Here is a 17,546-nt window from a genome sequence, read left to right as displayed (position 1 = left end):
TTAGCAGTGGAAGGGAAACATTCATAACGCTGCTAGGAGAGGTGAGGTAACAGCATTTGCTGCTTTTGTGTCTAAGGCTTTTTATCTCCAAAACTAATTCCTGTGTATCTGTTTTTTTGATGTTTGCAGCCTTTGAAGAAAATGGTTGAGAGAATTCGCAAGTTCCAGATTCTGAATGATGAAATAATTGCTATTTTGGACAAGTATTTGAAGTCCGGCGATGGAGAGAGCACACCTGTGGAACATGTGCGCTGCTTCCAGCCACCTATTCATCAGTCCCTTGCCAGCAACTAGACTTCCCACCTAACAATACTTTTTGCACCTGTTTAGGCTAGAAGTATGAGAAAAAAACCAACAAAAACCACACCAACAGTTTTAAGGAATACTCTCGTCTGCCTTTCTCAGTATGCCTCTGCCATTTGAGTGGTGCACTGTCCTCTTCAGTCTCCAAGCACAGTAACTGTATACAATCCATACTTATTTTTCTAGGCAAAAATTTTATACAACACTTGATTAAAAACCTGCGACTGTAAAAGATTTTTGAAATCTCTTTGCATTCCTGTACTGAAGTGGCCATTTTAGACTGGACTGGAATAATTTTACCTTGAAGCTATCAAAATAATAGCTGTGGAGGATAAGAAACTGGGTTCTGTAGAAAAAAAATTTTTAGAAATCAATTCCTAATTGTTTCTATTAGAGCATTAATTGCTTAATTAGCCTTTATTAAAAAAAAAAAAACACAAACCAACAAACTACGCTGGTGCTTTGTGAATAATTTTTCGAGTCAGTTGATTATCTTTCTTCTTTGCAAAACTATTCTCTGAGATCAGCAATTATGGAAATGAAGGCTAATTAAGGTGATTGTTTCAAAGTGATTTAACATGGAGGTGACTGATAGTATTCTGATCTTTCTAAAAGGCAGTAGTTTGACTAATTAGAATGGGGACTGTTTACTTTTTCCTAATGAGAGCTTCTAACACAATTTATATTTTGGTTGGCGATACATACCTGTGTACCAAAATACATGTTTACAAGTGATAAGGATTTCTTGTTTACAAGAATCTTGTCTACAGTGATCAGGTGTAATCTATCCCAGTACGTAAGCTCTAATGATATTAATCATGATTTACTTATGGAAAGTATTTGTTTAATTACACTTACTGTATTATGCAAACACCACATCAGTAAAATTGTTTGTAAAACTTTGCAACTGTAAAAGTTGAATTTTAAAGCAACCTGTTCAGCCACAAGTGGTAACTCCTGCTTGCTTACTGCAGGATTCTAACAGAGCTTTTCAGTTGGTTGTTAGGATCAACCCAAAGCAAACGTGAGTTAAGATGGCTGGAACAGACACAGACAGATAATTACACATTTTACCCAGGATATGGATTCCTGGATATGTTAGTTGGTTAGTGTTTCTAAGCCATAGTGTGAAACCAAGAATGCATCCCTGTGAGAACCTGTTTTTCTCCTTTCCCGCTTACTAGTTCCAGGTTAGGTTACCGCTCATCTTTTCTCCCGCTCAGCTCTTTTCAGATTTTTCACAGCAACGGAATCGAGTCCCATAATGGGTAGAAATGAGTGTCTGACAGAGGAGGTACGCAGGACATGAGGAATGTGTGGGTACTGGGGCAGTAGGGAACTGGATTTTGAGGAAAGAAATTAACTGAAATTCCTCAGCAAAACAAAGGATGGAGATTTGCTAGGCAATCTATAAGCAAATTGCCACTACCACAGGTTTTCCCAGGACATCTGTGCTTGAGAGCTGCCATTCTGGAGTGGTCTCTGTTGTGGTGAGAGCACGCACAAGGTGTGGGAGACAGAAGTAGGAAATGCTTGTGCTTTGTTATGCTAGCTTGTTGCAGGATTTCTTTTACAAGGTGCTTAACAGAGTTTTTTTCAAGAAATGTTTCTTGTTCTCAGAAGACTTCTAGTCAACCAAATGCTTCCCTGTGCTTCCGGCTACAGTTAAGGAAATGAACAACTTGGTTAATTTGTTGAGATATAATCATTGGTTTAGGGATCAAGTCTCACACACCTGAGGCTTTGGCTTGGCACTGTGGTACAGAAATGGTTAATTAATAAAGCCTGATTTTTTGTTTAACTATTTAAAAATAACTGATCATGAGGTGAGTAAAGTAAGTTCTAGTTCTTACCAGTTAACTTTCAGCAGTAAGAGAATTGGTCTCTAACATCTTAAAACTACTAGCATTAATAATTATTTTATGATCATTTTTTTCCGTTTCATAAGCATTTAAGAGAATTCAGACATTAGTCCTACGAGATGTTTGTTTCCTGTTTTTCAAAGGTAGGTTACTTTTTTTTTCCAACAGCATTATTAGACTTGATGGGAGCTAAAACCTCTTCACCTGGTGTAACTGCTTCTCCTACCTAAAAGGAAAAATGCAGCAAGGTACAAAAAAGGTGTAACTTCTTAATTTTTAATTATTTTCTCATCAAAAACAGTGGGTGTGGAAGCTAAAGTGCCTCACAACATAAAGTAACAGACTCCACTGTATGAAATTATAACCTGCTCTTCGGATAGGCTGGTGCTTTAGTACTACAAGTGGCAACCCAGAGTTCAGTGACTCCTTGGCAGTTTGACTTCCGTGCTGCTCCCTGTTACTGTGCTTTGTTGCGTAAGCCTTAGAGCGACGTGTCTGGGTGCTGCTGACGTGATGTCCCTTAAAATTAGGTAGAAGTTCAAATCCCATTCTTCAACTAGAATTTAAAGAACCTTTTTCTTGCTGGACTCCTTCCCCCCTCCCCGCAATTATGACATATACCAAAGGAAGGCAGCAGAGTTAGTTTCACAGGTTTCACAGGGAACTGGTTTTTTTTGTCTTACTAATAAATTACACTCTTAAAACAGTCAGCACTAAAACTGGCAACTTAGAGCAGTAACTAGTTGTCTCTGTCCCAAATAATTTCTAACCTTCACATCTATGGTAGAAATGTTCTTATAAAAACTGTATCACTGATTTTTATTTTCTGCCTTTGCAAGTTTAAATTGCCACCTACCTGCCTCACCCCTTTTTTAAGCGATGATGTTATGCTCCAATTTTTTGGCCCTTTTTTAAAAACTTGCGTGTCACAGCCAGTGGCTGTGTTACTGCAAACAAAATGGCAATTCTGTGAGTTCTAGCTGTAATACCAAAACCATGGAGCAGCTCTACAGAGCTAGCCAGGGCAGTGTGCTGCAGCAAACGGAACCTGACCTCTTCTTCCTGCACAGACTGATGTGGCAGGAGCTACAGCCTCACCTATCCAAGCAGAGCAGAAGCTCCTGCCTTGTTGCTGCTGCCAGCCAGTTACTCTGATTGGGTTAGGTTGAGGGTTTTTTTGATGCAACTCCTGCAAGTTTAGCATACAGCTTTAGTTAAGCAGTATTTTCAAAGGATTAGTCTTGCTTGGTTGTAGCTTTCCCTTTCCTCTTTTACAAACTGGGACAAGAGTCGTTACTGCAGCTCCTGTTTTAGTATGTTTACAGTCACTCAGGGCACAAGTACAAAGGATCCAGGTTCACTGCTATCTTTTTACCACCAATGCAGAAATAAAGCCATTTATTTTTGATAAAATTGTCATTAGTGCAATACATCTTAAAACAGAAGAATGTAATGAAAGTATTTACACATAACTTAAGCAACAAAACCAACTGTGGTCTGAGGTCATTTTAGTATTTTTTAAAGTAAAAATAAGGCAAATAAAAACCCCTTCAGTGTTCTTTATCCAAACTAATTGAACTTAAAAATTAACGATTGTCTACACATACTGTTAAAAAGTACATGATTTTCCAGACAAGCTCAGACACTTCACAGCAGAAAAAAAAAATCCAGAGTTACAGAATTGTTCTTTTCTTAAGTAACATACAGATATTTTCAGAAGGCTGACAGACTTCCATTTCTCCTGGCTGAGAGACTCTCAGTGGATTGTATTTCACCTAAGCAGGCAGAACTTTCTTCGTCATGATTAAAGCAGTCATAAGTGCTCAGCAAAGTACCATTTGCTGCTCTATCATCTTTGCGCAAAGAAAGGGGCAGATTTGCTAGGGTGAAATTAACATCTTTGAAGGCATGCAATAAAAAGATCCCCACAATAATAGTCAGGAAGCCACTGAAGGTGCCAATAATGTCATCAGCCTCCATGTGTTGCCATTCCTTGAAAAGGATGGCAGAACAAGTTAAAACAGATGTTGTAAATATTACATAATATATTGGAGTCACTATCGAAGTGTTGAATATATCCAGAGCCCTGTTTAAATAGTTGATCTGTGTGCTCACACAGACAATAAGGCTTAGCAGCAGAATCCAAGACAAGGGATGTTTCAGCACTGGTTTTCCTGCAAAAAGTTCCTTTATAGCGATGCCCAAACCTTTTACACAGGAGACTGATAATGCTCCAATTACAGAGCAAATTGTTATGTACACAAGAATGTTGGTCTGTCCATGGCGAGGTCCCACCACAAATATTAGTATTAAAGACACAATGACAACAAGAGTTGCGAAGACCACAAAACCTGTGGTTGGGGAGGAAAAAAAAAAAAAACCTTGTTATTTATGTACATTACCAAAAGCATTAGAGGTACTGAGAAAACACTAACAATACAATTGGCTCAGCTTAAACAGAACAGTTCAGGACGTTTCTCGTTACTCCTCCAACATCAAAGTTAAAACGATTTTAGAGTGAGCTAGCTAAAACAAAGAATGAAACTCAGGCATGTTGTATTACCTTTATCAGTCCATCAGCAAGATGACTACAGGATTAGATTGCTGTATTGCCTTACACGCAGACTCACAGAGGCGCAGATGCCACTGGATACAGGCTTCTGTCCGAATGCTGTTTAGGGCAGTTATGTTTTGGCAGGCTGCAACATTCATCGGCGGATTTCCAATAATCAGGTCATTCCTTAAGATCAGCTTTTTAATCTCTGTGCTGGCTATATCCTCGTGTTTCAAATGGGATATGTCTTTGCATATATAGTATTTTGCAGATGTGTATTTGCAAGTGCCTCATCTTCCATGTAAGCGTAGGAGCTAGTCTCCAGGATTACACTTCTCAGACACTTGCCACAGCAACGTACTTATGTCATTTTAAGGATAGCTCAAAGTTGGGCTTAGAGACTGATGCACTTCAGTCAAAATTTACAGAAGCTGTGTTTATTCAGCTGTGCTGCTGCATTTGTTTAAACTGCCATCTCAGTGGTTCACATGAAGACACTTTGTTCAAGGTCAGACAAGTTCACTGGCATCATGCAAAGCTGCCTATGAATTATGTCACAGAATTCAAATCTCTATTTCATTCTGACAACATGAAGCAGACACGGGCTATCTTCCTGGAACTTGAAAGCAGCAGTAATGAAACTGTAATAAAGAAATGACGGGCTGCAGACATATAAAGACAGCATTTTTCTTACCTGGATCACCTAGTTTGTGGGACATTTCATTCAAAGTTTCTACTTCCTCCTCTTGTGGAGCATGAATTACCATTACAGTTGATCCCAGTATACTTAGCAAACACCCTATTTTTCCATGTAGATTAAGTTTTTCATTTAAAAAGAAGGATGACAGAATGGCACTAAGAAGAAAAAAAGGCACCAGCAAACATGGAATTAGTAATAACTCATTCATTTGCTCATCAACTTACACGTTGCTTTGACTGTACAGGTCACTAGCATACACAGTGCGCAGCTTTTGGTGAGCAGGAACACTATTAATGTCCATAAATCAGTTATGGTAAATCTACTAATTAGGCATTTACTTAAAATAGCTACCTAGTTGATTTTTCTATCTCAAGATACTTGCTATGGACAGGACTACCTGTTAATATTTGGCATCTTTCCCCAGAACCCCTTTTTTATGCTGCCTCCCCAAAACCTCTATCTAAGCACTTGTAAAAAATTTTAAAAGACAAAAATCTTAACTCTAATTAGGAATTAAAATACTATGTTGTATACAACATGTTTTTGAAATGCAGAAGATGATAGCTTTTCACAGATCAAGTTGTGTAGATGCATTGCTAGAACCCTTTTAGAGCATAGTTGCTTCACATTTGGAGAAACTTAAAAGTTACTCCTGAGGTTTATAAGCACACTTTATGTATCGTTAAGAACAAACCACATTTATTACAGCATAATTCAGTGACACATTTCTAAATAACTATTTTACTTCTCTCTCCAAAACCACACTGCTGTTGGTGTTTCTTACCTTACAAGAACACTGAGAGCTCCTAAAGGAGTCACTAACGTAGCTGGTGCAAAAGCATAGGCAGCAAAGTTAGCTACTTCGCCAGCTCCCACTGCAGAGGAATAATAGTAATAAAAAAAGGAGTTAGGCTGTCTTACGCAACAAACCTGTGAATCAGTGCAAGTGTTCTTGTAGACACAAACATGCAGTAAGGAAACAATGGAAAATTCTAATTATAGCATTCAGCTAACAGTACTAGCAGAATACAAACCCCCCATTACTATATCTTAAAAACAGGCTGGGGGACTACAACAGGTATTAAAATTAATTGAGCCAAATTAGAAGGTGTTTTATTTTGGTGTCTATGTTATAGCTCCGCAGCCTGCCAATGTGAGTCATGAACTTCTGCATGGAGAAATCCGCAATAGCAGGATACAGGGCAATGCATACATTAAGCCATAGTTACCTGAGCACAGCCAATAAGTCCAGAGTTTAAGCAATGAAAAAACCCCAAAGTTCAGAAAATAGACATCATCCCAAAATATGCTTCCCTCTAAATAATCTTGTATATCTAAGCACTTCTCTGCTAAGACAAAAAACCAGAACACATGTGCTAGCAAAGAGATACAGAAGTCTAAAGCCTGCCTAGTTCCACTGCCCAAAGAGGAAAATAAAGGAAAGAACTTGTGGTGAGAGATGTTGTATTAAAATCATCAGAGCTGCGCCCATCAAATCACCAGACAGAATTACCATACACTGTAGAATCCCCATCTTGCTCACATTTTGTAACCATTGCTGCCATCTGTGGCACAGTCATTTAATGAAATTATATAAAGCAGATTATATTTTTGATACTTACTTGAAAGAAGTCCAGCCCACCACAGCCACTCCTTAAGGTACGCATGACCACCTTGACCTGAAATTGAAAGAATGTTTGCTACTCCACTAAAAACATACATCAACAAACAGTAAGCCCTGTCACTGATGACATCACCAAAATAATTTTTGCAGCCCATGCCCTTAAAAATATGGGCAATCTTTGGATACTTAGGCTTTATAGTTAGAGGGGTTGAAATACAATCTTCAAATTTCTGATATGCATATGCCTCCTATAGTCTACTTTGAAAACTAGTTATTTTATTTCTTTTGTATTAGAAATGGTACTGATGACCATATCTGCATTGCCCTGAAAAACAGTTCTTTCAACTCATTGTAATGACAGGAAAAGTCAAGTTTTGTGTTCTTATGAGAATGCTACTTTGTGGAAATCCTGTGTGGTTTATGTGGTTGAAAACGTATGAAATGTAGTCACACTTTCCCATTGCAAATCAGGGAGGACGAATTACTTATCTTGAGATCAACCATCTTTTAGAAGCAGAGATGACAGGTACCAAATTAAAAATATTCAGATTCAACCCTCTGAATCATCTGAGGATGCTGCAACCATCCTATCTGAATCTATTACCTTCCAGTTTAAAACCATTGCCCCTTGTCCTGTCACTACAGGCCCTGGTAAAAAGTCTCTCTCCGTCTTTCTTTTAAGCTTCCCCTAAGCATTGAAAGGCTGCTACAAGGTCTCCCCAGAGCCTTGCCTCCTCCAGGCTGAACCACCCCAACTGTGTCAGCATTTCCTTACAGGAGGTGTTCCATCCCTCTAATCAGTTTTGTGGCCCTCCTCTGGACATGCTCAAGCAGGTCTCTTTCTTTCTTGTGCTAGGGAGCCCAGAGCTGGATGCAGTACTCCTGGTGGGCTCTCACCAGAGCAGAGCACAGGGGGAGAATCACCTCTCTCAACCTGCTGGCCATGCTGCTTTTGATGCAGCCCACGATATGGTTGGCTTTCTGGGCTACAAGCGCACGTTGCCAGCTCATGTCCAATTTTTCATCCACCAGTATCCCCCAAGTCCTTCTCCGCAGGGCTGCTCTTAATCCCTTCAGCCCTCCAGCCTGTATTTGTGCTTGGGATTGCCCCAACCCAGGTGCAGGACCTTACACTTGGCCTTGTTGAACTCCACGAGGTTTGCACAGGCCCGCTCCTCAAGCTGTCAAGGTCCCTCTGGATGACATCCCTTCCTTCTAGCAAATCAACCGCCCCACTCAGCTTGGTGTCATCTGCAAACTTACTGAGGGTGCACTCGATCCCACTGTCTATGTCACTGCTGAAGATATTAAATAGTACTGGTTCCAGTATGACCCCTCGGGGGACACTGTTTGTTACATGTGATCATTACATGTGATTTTTAGTCTTCTAAAACAATCTCCTGACACTCAAATGCAGTTAACATTCTCCTAAATTCACTCATTCAGGAGCATAGATGTAGTTAAGAGTGCTGGTTCCAAGTTCAATTTGCAGGTACAATTCAGATTTAACTGACACACAAAGGAAGTGTTCAGCAAGTGTCCCTAGAGGGCATTACACACAAATTAAATAGTATGTATCACACACAGTTAGATGTATCTTGACACCAGAGAAAAAACACATCACCTGTATGTTTTAGGTTTCATATACCTGTAACAAACAAAGTCAAAACAAGATCATAAGTTTAGTAATTTTCTGTTAAACAGCAAAACTTAAATGCCATCAAGTTTCTTAAACATGTATTTACCTGCTCTCATGGAGCCTTTCCTAGCTAACCGGAGAAGGCCTTTCTTTTTCAGGATGAAACTTCCTCCGATGAAAGTGCTGGAACTCATAGCCAACACCAGACCAATGCAGAAGTCATATCTCCCACGAGTTTGGCTCATCTCGTAAACTACTAAAGACTGTCACACTGATCAATGAACAGCAGAACTTCTGTTACTCAACACAAGATGAAGCAACACTGAAACCTGAGCAAAATAAACACATCAGAATTAAGTTGGCAGAAATACATACTGTATAGGAAAATTCTCAACAGCTCAAGCGACTGGTTCTCCTGTGAATGGTCTCTGCTGTGAGTGGTTTTTTTTTTAAAAAAAAAAAAAAAAAAAAAGGCAATTTTGAAGCCTGTGTAAGCTTGAACCACGGATGAATGACTAACAAGTCTGAACACACAGAAGGGCGGGCTTCTGACCTGGCATATAAAAACTGAAATCCGAACAAATAAAACTTCTTTGAAAAAAGTTAAGGAAAACTTAAAGATGTGTGATTTATTTTGCTTTTCATTAAGTACACCGATCTATGTCTGGCACATCATGTAATTGATGATACTGATCAAACAATTACTTACATTGAAATCAGTTTGTAAGAGAGTTTGAGAACAGCCACAGCATTTCTTCCATATGAACTCACTAGAAAAATGAAAGAGAAGATTAGAATGGGTGTTTAATCATATAGTAATTTCCTGAACACAAACAAACTTGAGATGTATGCACATGCACTTATCCTCTAACAACCAGGGAAATCTGGAACAAGAAGCAAGGCATCTATTTGTTGATATATTTTACAAAGAGTTTCCCATACCTGTACGAAGAATCTTTTCAGCTTAGCTACAATAACTATTAAGAGTGTACAGTTTAAAAGCTTTCACCTAGCCTGCTAAGACTCCAAATTTAGTTAGGTAAGACCTTCAACAACAGCTTAGCAGAAGATGGCGATTTTTAGGCTAGAAGTCAAGATTTTACATATTCAACCTCCAGCTTAACAAGAATATTTATTTCAGTGAATCTTTTCTCCTGTTACAAGCTGCAATGAGGATATCCTGGGTTCCATCTAACACACAAGATTTTGAATTTAAGATATCTCTATAAATAACTTTTAAACTGGAGAAAAAAAGCTCAAAGTACTTTCAGGGTGATTAAACCTCTCTGTAGTATGAAGGGAAATGAAAACTATTTTTAGGCTTTGATTTCAAGACAACTGATAATTATGACAACTGATAATTATGACAGCACAGAGAACTGCTCTAAAGGAAGAAAACGGCCATAGATAAAACAATTTTTCTTTCCTGGGAACACCAATCACAGGTGTGCCAAGACTAGCATTTAGTTCCCTAAGCAGTTATTTTCCAGATATTCAGAAGCATGGCATATGATGTAAGTTGCATTAACAAGCTTTTGATTTAAAAGTGAAAAGGGGGAAAGAAGAGGATGGAATAAAATGTCTCCATTTCAGTGCTTACTGGAATCTGAATTCCATAGCTTTAATGTTGAGATACAGCAGCAGCTTCCTCAAGCAGGAGTACAATTCTGGTGTCAAGGCACTGCAGCATCAAGCGCCCTCTTTTATGCCCAGGCAGAGATGGACGCACCCACAGGGAGTCCAGGACGAGATCAGAATATGATTTTATCTGCCATGCCAGTTCACAGTTCCGATTCCTGCACCTGTTTCTTCAAAACCCATTTTCTTCCAAAACTACCTTTCCCTGTACGTTCTGGCTTCCGACTTTGATTAATTTGCTACACCCCTAGGAAAAACCTAGCAGAGAGCTACAGGTAGGTTAACATTAAAACTGAACACAGATCCTCGTACTTGCATCCAGTTAGGCTGTGAAAAAGTATAGGAACACAGTCCCATTTAATAAGCACTCAGCATGGCACTATTCAAAATGCTGCAGGATCCACAGTTCAAAATTCTCAAATCCTCTTCCCTTAATCCTTGCATAGTAATTTTTAGTATCTTATTTTGTAGAAAAAATTTAAGTAAATGAACTGCAAGGCTCTGCTTTCATTTTTGAGCAACTTTTAAAAATAAACTTAAGTAGATTCTTGCATGATACAAAATCACCTATCAAGCAAAACCAAAAAAGACAAATCATTAGTGCAGGAGACAGACCAGAACAAGCCATCTCACTAACTGCATCAAATATTTCTCTGGTTTTGAATTCAAAGCAAGACTTTCAGTCCCCTGAAGAATAAAGGCATTTTTCAATGCAAGGAAAAGACATTAAGAGACTTTTGCGACTGTTCTCTCTACTGCCTTTTCTAGCAGTAATAAGTCATGCTGTTCAGGTAATCAAGTTAAGAGTGTTCTGCTAGCTCCAGCTGGTGCAAAATGCGATACTGGTATAGCATCACCTGGGGGAGGGGAGCTTCTGTTGCTGAGCTTTTCTGCTCTGCCAGTGTCTTCAACAATTGCTACGCTAGTTATATTACTAATGGGAATATTTTTACTAGTGTAGCTTTTTACTAAAACAGAACTCACCATACTGGCAAAACCACTTTTTTCTTCTCTCCCTGGCTTGCATAGCTTCATCTACAGGAAAACATTTCTGACAGAGGTAAAGAGCATCAGTTAGTCCCATCCTGACATCTTCCACCCATTGCATTTCAGAGACAAGGGAAGAAGCACTGGCTGCTTTTCTTTGGAGTAGAGGAAGAATTTGATTGCAGAAGAATGAGGAAAACTTGCGAGCTAACAGGTAATTTTCTGAACTTAGACTTAAAACACCCTAAGGATGCCACACTTCAAAACTAGTAGCTCTACTCTCCCCCATGTCCCAAATACATTAAAGAGTTTTTGATTCCCTGTCAACTGCTGTTAGTCTTGTAAACGACTCAAATCTTAACCACTTCTTCACATATATTACTGCTAGCTCTTTTTGCCAAGTTTATTTGTCCTCACAGACATGGTCAGTCACATTTCTGCTTGGGCTGGACTGCCATACTTCCATCTAAGGTTTATACAGATGTCTACATGCGCTGACCATTTCTGCCACACAGTCAAGGTGAACCCAACTTCCTTCTGAAGAGATTTGGTTCACTTTGCATACAGCGCAGATATAATTCGCATGTGTAGAACTGACATATATAGCTGCAAAGTCAAAGCAATAGCAGCCACATGAAGTTCTACACTCAGGAGATCAGTAGTAAAGACTTAGTAAAAGAAGAAGAACTACTGTGTCCTCATAAATATCATCAAGAAAAATCATTATCATTGGAAATAAGAAAATGCCATGAAATGAGCAGTTTCTGGAATAAATACTCCTCTCCTGTTTCAGCTTTGGGACATGCCAAAGCTGTCCCATTCCAGCAGCCAGGGCCACTACTAAGTTATAAACAGGAGAGAAGCCAGTAAATGTAGGAGTTAAAGCTGGCAGTGGTGTTAGTTGTATTTGGTGTAGCTCTACAAAGGTTCTTTAATCAAGTTCACAGCTGATTTTAACACAGAGATCATTTCAACTATCCAAGACTAGCAGTTTCATGGAGGAATACTAGTTTGCTGCTCTGATTTCTGAGATGTAATGAGGGGATGAGACCTTCCTATCCACAGAAGCTACAACATTTACAATGCCTCTAAGAACCACACATTTATGAACTGCCTGTCGATCTTCTAGTATCATAACTCTCAGCGTGCAACAGTGCAATGACAGACAACACAGGGAACATATACTGAGTTTGAAGGTTATCAGACAGGGAGAGGTGGAGAAAAAGCTTTCTGAAAAAAAAAAAAAACCAAAACAAAAACTGCAGGACATAATCAAGGCCAGATTAGCCTCAAAGTTTGTATGCTTATTTTTAAGATGGTAACCAAGAAATATCAAATGCTGACAAGATACAGACTCTCTGGTCTAAAACACAAGGAAACACTTCTTTGTCTCTTTGCTCAAAAGTCCTTTTCTCCCCAAAGCAGCATACACACAGCACTCAAAAGATGTTATGTATTTATTGTAACAAATAAGCTATCTAAATATTCAGAAACACTAAAAGTGGTATCATGAGATGAAATAATATTTTACATTTAAAAGCAGATAAGCATAAGTATGAGGGAGTTATCAGCCAAAGAAAATTATCACCACTTCCCAAGTTGTACATTGTATGGAAGCAATAATTATAGTCAGTAAAAGTAAACGTGGTGTTTGCCATCAGCCCTCAAGAGTTCAGTAGACAATCTTTTTTCCTAGAAGTAATCTAAATACATGTTAAAATATTTAAATGCTAGAATTCACAATTTTCTCATCTAAAACCTGATCTTCTTAACTGTGAAAAAGATGTCACTAAACTAAAAAGGACCTTAACAGGCCGTTTACTTCAACCCTTTGCCATGTATAGCATCATTCACTGCTGCTCCTCATCACAGATAATTCAGCCAAGCTTCTCCCGGGAAATAGTTACGAAGGAAACCTCACAAACACCGCAGCCGTGCTTTGATGCTGTTAGGAACTCTCATTATCTAATGATCTTCATCTAGATCTTCACTTTGACTACCAAAGCCCATCATGTTTGTACACTCTGGAATTGGAAAAGATACAAATCCCTTTATCTTGGCACCCACATCTTAACATTACCCTGCAAGTTAGGTGCTTGGTACCTCCTGCTGTGCCACCCTCTGGGCCCTTTCCCCAATAGTCCACAGGTTTTTTTATGAAGCTCCTGAAGCTGCATACAGTACTTTAGCTGAATTATTACTTCTGCAACACTGTGGAAGACTATACTTTCTTTCATACAACCCCAAACAGGTGGTTTTCTTAGCCCTTCCTGAGCAGGCATCTACTGTTGACTCCTCAACTTCTCTATTAGTATAACCTCTTAAATTCTTTTCTATAGAACTACTGTTCTCTAAACTGCCTTTGTATAGTAATTTATTCCTGCCTGGGTGTAATAACTTTCATTTACTCCTATAAAAAGCATCTCTTTTTTTCAGAAATGTTTCCTGAAAATATTCATCTGCATTTACACAGTGGCGACCCTTCCGTGCTCAATGCCATTATTTCTTTGTCCTGTCAGCCAGATCACTAATACTAAACAGTGCAAGATTCAGACATGATTCACACGGAAAGATTTTTAAACAAAGGTCTGTTTTGACAAGACATTAGTAATAGTTACTCCAGGTACAGCCATTCAGCATCTTTTGAACTGTTCTGTGGTATTTTATTTTCAATTCTGCTTACTTACAAGAGCTCCATGAGAAGTTTTATGTTTCTAAGGTTGAAATAGCACCTATTTAATGCCCTCCTAGCCATAAAGCTTTTCATGGAAGAAAAAGGGGTTGAAACAACAAGTTGCTTTTAACAAACACACATCGACTATTATGTGTCACACTGACTATTATGTGTTCCCTTCTTCCTTTCCACGGGCATAAAACCACAGGAAGCAGAAACACTCCCTAACAACAAAAATGCAAACGTTCAGTGATGAGCCTTTCAAAGGCTCATTATACATACCAATTTTGTTCCAAAATCCAGAGGCATTCACTTCTTAAATATTTCAATGTTAGGTTTCTAAAATAAAAGTTCAAAATAATATTAATTAGCATTTTAAGAATTCAGCTAAAAAAACCCTATGTCCATCATTTCAAGTTAATCTCATTTTCATGCATGACACATAAGACCGTACAATGTCTCATCTATGCTTTAAAAAGGGAGAGGAGTTTTGTTCTGAAAACACTTGAATAACAAAGTACTGTGATTTTAAATTTGATCTTCTTTAGGTATGTCTCACCTGAAGTGTTAGAGTTATTTCATCCCTCTGCGTTTCACTTATCAAAGAAACTAACTTGCCATCTAAACTATTCTTTCGAAGGTAACATGCTAAAGTTGAACTGAAATACTATCCAAGTCCTTTCGGTTTTGTTCTGTAACTTAAGTGCTAAGGCACTTTTATTACAAAAACTAATGTAAAGTTTTAATTATTGGCTTTGGTACAGTGAGTTTTTAGAGGATGTTTATGTACAGAACTCCAGGGCAGCAGGGAATATGAACACAGAAGTATTCTCAGTAAGATTACTAAAATCTCCAAGACATAGCTATCTCTTTAATACAAGTCTTCTTCCTCACTTATGTTCTGTCCACTCATGAACATATCTTTCAAACACTGGTACAGAGAGAACACTGAAAGGACAGATAGAACATAGTATTAAGATAAAAGAGCTGCTGGTTCGAAACTTACTCACACGGATCTTTAAAAGGCCAAGATGCACGCATACAGTACCTAAAGATTCTGTATACATGATTTAGGAAAGAGTACCTTCAATTTTGCACTGTAAGTCTGCCCCAATACAGATATAGTTTTCCAGCTTTGTCAAAGTTAAATGAGTTGGCAAACTTACACATATAATTATTTACATATTACATAGGCAAGGAAAACAAGTATTTGTTTATAATGTTACATATATGCATATATATAATGTTAGAGGCACTAGCACAAGTACTCGGAAAGCAAAACGTACGTTAACAGTTCTACAGTTGCCTATTTTAAAAGTTTTAGTTAAACTGTGGGGAAACTTATCCTTCCTAGCAGATTTCTATTAATAAAGCAAAAGCAACAAGTATTCCATTTTAAGAAACTGGGCGAAAACAAGAAAAATGCCACACTAAAAATTTTTGTACATCTTATTTGCTATTTGTAGTTAGTCTTTTCTATAAAAAGAATGACCTTCAATTAAAGCATTTTCACATTAAAAAGTATCTTCACTAAAAGAGAGTGCTATTCATTAACTACATGCAAAGTACAGACAGTGCTTTATAGCTGATACTGCATTGACTGTGTTTTGTACAAGTCTATCAAAATAGACTCAAGATAAGAGTAGATGATATGACTTGCTTCATCTTTGCTGTACCTAGTACACTAGTTCTGCTCTCAGTAGGATGAGTCACCAGCACAGGTTCACTTAAGTTCTACCTTTAGTATTTAAGATGGGCAGTTTCAAATTTAAGATCACTCAATACGTTAAAAGTCAAATCCAGACATTAGTCACTGTTTTTCCTTTGGCATCACTGATAATCTCTTATAAACTGCTTTCTATTTGCTGGGATTTTATCCTGAGAATTAATAACTAACGAAAGCAGAACTGGTGCGACACTGAATTCTAAATACAACCATACTGATGAAAACTTACGCAATAATTTCCTATCAACGAACTTCTTACTCTTCAGGGGAAAAACCCCTAACTGTATACAACGAGGCACATCAAAAGCATTCAGAAATAGCCATGATGACCTACGTTTATTATGTTTTAATTAAAAATAACGTTAAAGATATTGATGGAAAACAGAGAAAGTTGACTGGTTGAAAAAGAAAAGCTCAGAAAAAGAATCAGGGACTAAAGAGTCAGACCCAGCCTGTATCTCCACAGCACGAGCATGAACACAAATCATCATTCTGAACTACAATGCAAAATTGAAATTATTTTTTTCCACCTCAAGCTAAAGGGCTTGCCAGGGCTCTGACCTTCCGCGGAAACAGATCTGGAACCGAGCTGCGCAACCCTCAAACTCGGCTGAACTCAACCCTGAGCCAAACTGGTTTAGCTCCCTGATGAACAGCAGCGCACGCTCCATTAAGAAGCACAACAGCTCCGGTGGAACTAGCACGCTGTAACTTGCCAGTTCTGTCCAGTTAGGGAACCTAACAAACACCCAGTTTTTTGGTTTTTTTGTGTTTTTTTTTTTTGTTTTTAACCTCGGCCTCCCGAGCCCGAACCACAGCAAGCTTCCCACGACGGGGAAACCAACACGGCGAAGGTCTCCCCGGCCCTCCGCAGCCACCTTCAACGCCCGGAGCCGCCGCCACGGCCACGCAGCCGCCGCCACCCGCCCGGAGGAAGCCCGGTTCGCCCCGGCCTGCTCGTTCCTCACCCGCAGCGCCCAACGCCGAGCACCTTGCGCGGCTCAGGGGGCGGGAGCCGAAGCGCGGAGAAGGGCACCCGGGCACCGGCGCTCCCGAGGCGGCATCGGGAAGGCAGGCAGGCAGGCAGGAGCCGGAACAGCCGGGGCCCCGCGGGCGGCGGGGCCGAGCCGGAGCCCTGAGGCGCGGGCAGGGCCCCTCCCGGCGGCGGGGCCCTCGCTCCGGCCGGGCGGGCCGCGGCCGCGCCTCACGCCCGCAGAGCGCCGCCCGGCCCCAGCGCCCCCGGCCGCCGCCCCTCAGCCGAGACACCCCCCCCCCCCCGGCGGGGCCCGCCCGCCTCTTCCCGGTTACCTGCGGTCACCGCCCCTCACACCCCCGCCGGGAGCGGCCCCGCGCGCGGACAAAGAGGAGGAGACGGGGGCGGGGGAGGCCGGAGCGGGCGGTGAGAGGGGCCGGTGCCCGCGCGCTCCACCGCCATGAGGGGACGGGGAGGGGGGGGGAGGACCGGCAGCCAGGCGCGGCGGGCAACGGCGGCGGGAGGCGTCCCGGGCCCGGCCGCCCCCTCCCCGCCGATTCCGGCAGCGCCCGCCGGAAGGGGCGGGGCGGGGCGCGGCCCGGCCCACAGCGAGGCAGCGGTGGGGGAGGGGGAAGCCGGGGCGCCCCGCCCGCCTCGGCTCACGTGCCCCCCCCGTAGCCCCTCCCACTACCCCGGGGCCACTCCCCGCCGCCGGCAGCCGCCCGCCCGCAGCGCCCCCCAGCGGCCCGCCGGGGCGCCGCCGCCCGCCCGGTGCCGGGTGAGGGCGGGGACACGCTCGTCGTGGAAACGGCTCCGCCGCACCCAGCGCCAGCTGCGGCTTCTCAAACGGCCGGTAACGGGCGGCG

General features: G+C 40.9%; 2 protein-coding genes across 8 annotated transcripts in view; one reads left to right on the top strand and one right to left on the bottom strand.

The window, feature by feature from the left end:
• CYFIP1 (cytoplasmic FMR1 interacting protein 1) overlaps positions 1 to 1,206 on the top strand; it is an 83,797-nt gene extending 82,591 nt beyond the window's left edge. For all 5 annotated transcript variants that reach the window (XM_041119537.1, XM_029998634.2, XM_029998633.2 and 2 more), the window contains one exon: positions 130 to 1,206. In XM_041119537.1, the coding sequence (XP_040975471.1) occupies positions 130 to 294 (165 nt within the window). In that variant the 3' untranslated portion in view covers positions 295 to 1,206. The remainder of the gene's footprint in view (positions 1 to 129) is intronic.
• Positions 1,207 to 3,546: 2,340 nt separating this feature from the next.
• NIPA2 (NIPA magnesium transporter 2) lies at positions 3,547 to 17,246 on the bottom strand. Of its 3 annotated transcripts, none has more exons than XM_029998638.2 (8): positions 17,016 to 17,246; positions 14,264 to 14,320; positions 9,392 to 9,452; positions 8,789 to 9,011; positions 7,042 to 7,098; positions 6,204 to 6,294; positions 5,414 to 5,574; positions 3,547 to 4,516 (listed from the first exon to the last, which is right to left on the bottom strand). In XM_029998638.2, the coding sequence occupies exons 4-8, from the start codon at positions 8,925 to 8,927 to the stop codon at positions 3,879 to 3,881; spliced, it is 1,086 nt and encodes a 361-aa protein (XP_029854498.1). In that variant the 5' UTR covers positions 8,928 to 9,011; positions 9,392 to 9,452; positions 14,264 to 14,320; positions 17,016 to 17,246; the 3' UTR covers positions 3,547 to 3,878. The 3 variants fall into 3 exon arrangements, with proteins under 3 accessions (XP_029854498.1, XP_029854499.1, XP_040975474.1); XM_029998639.2 differs by lacking the exon at positions 17,016 to 17,246 and adding an exon at positions 16,676 to 16,835; XM_041119540.1 differs by lacking the exon at positions 14,264 to 14,320.
• Between the last annotated feature and the right edge of the window lie 300 nt (positions 17,247 to 17,546).

Source organism: Aquila chrysaetos, chromosome 23 (assembly GCF_900496995.4).
Source record: "Aquila chrysaetos chrysaetos chromosome 23, bAquChr1.4, whole genome shotgun sequence".
NCBI classification, from domain to species: domain Eukaryota; kingdom Metazoa; phylum Chordata; class Aves; order Accipitriformes; family Accipitridae; genus Aquila; species Aquila chrysaetos.
This window is presented reverse-complemented; position numbering and strand designations above follow the sequence as displayed.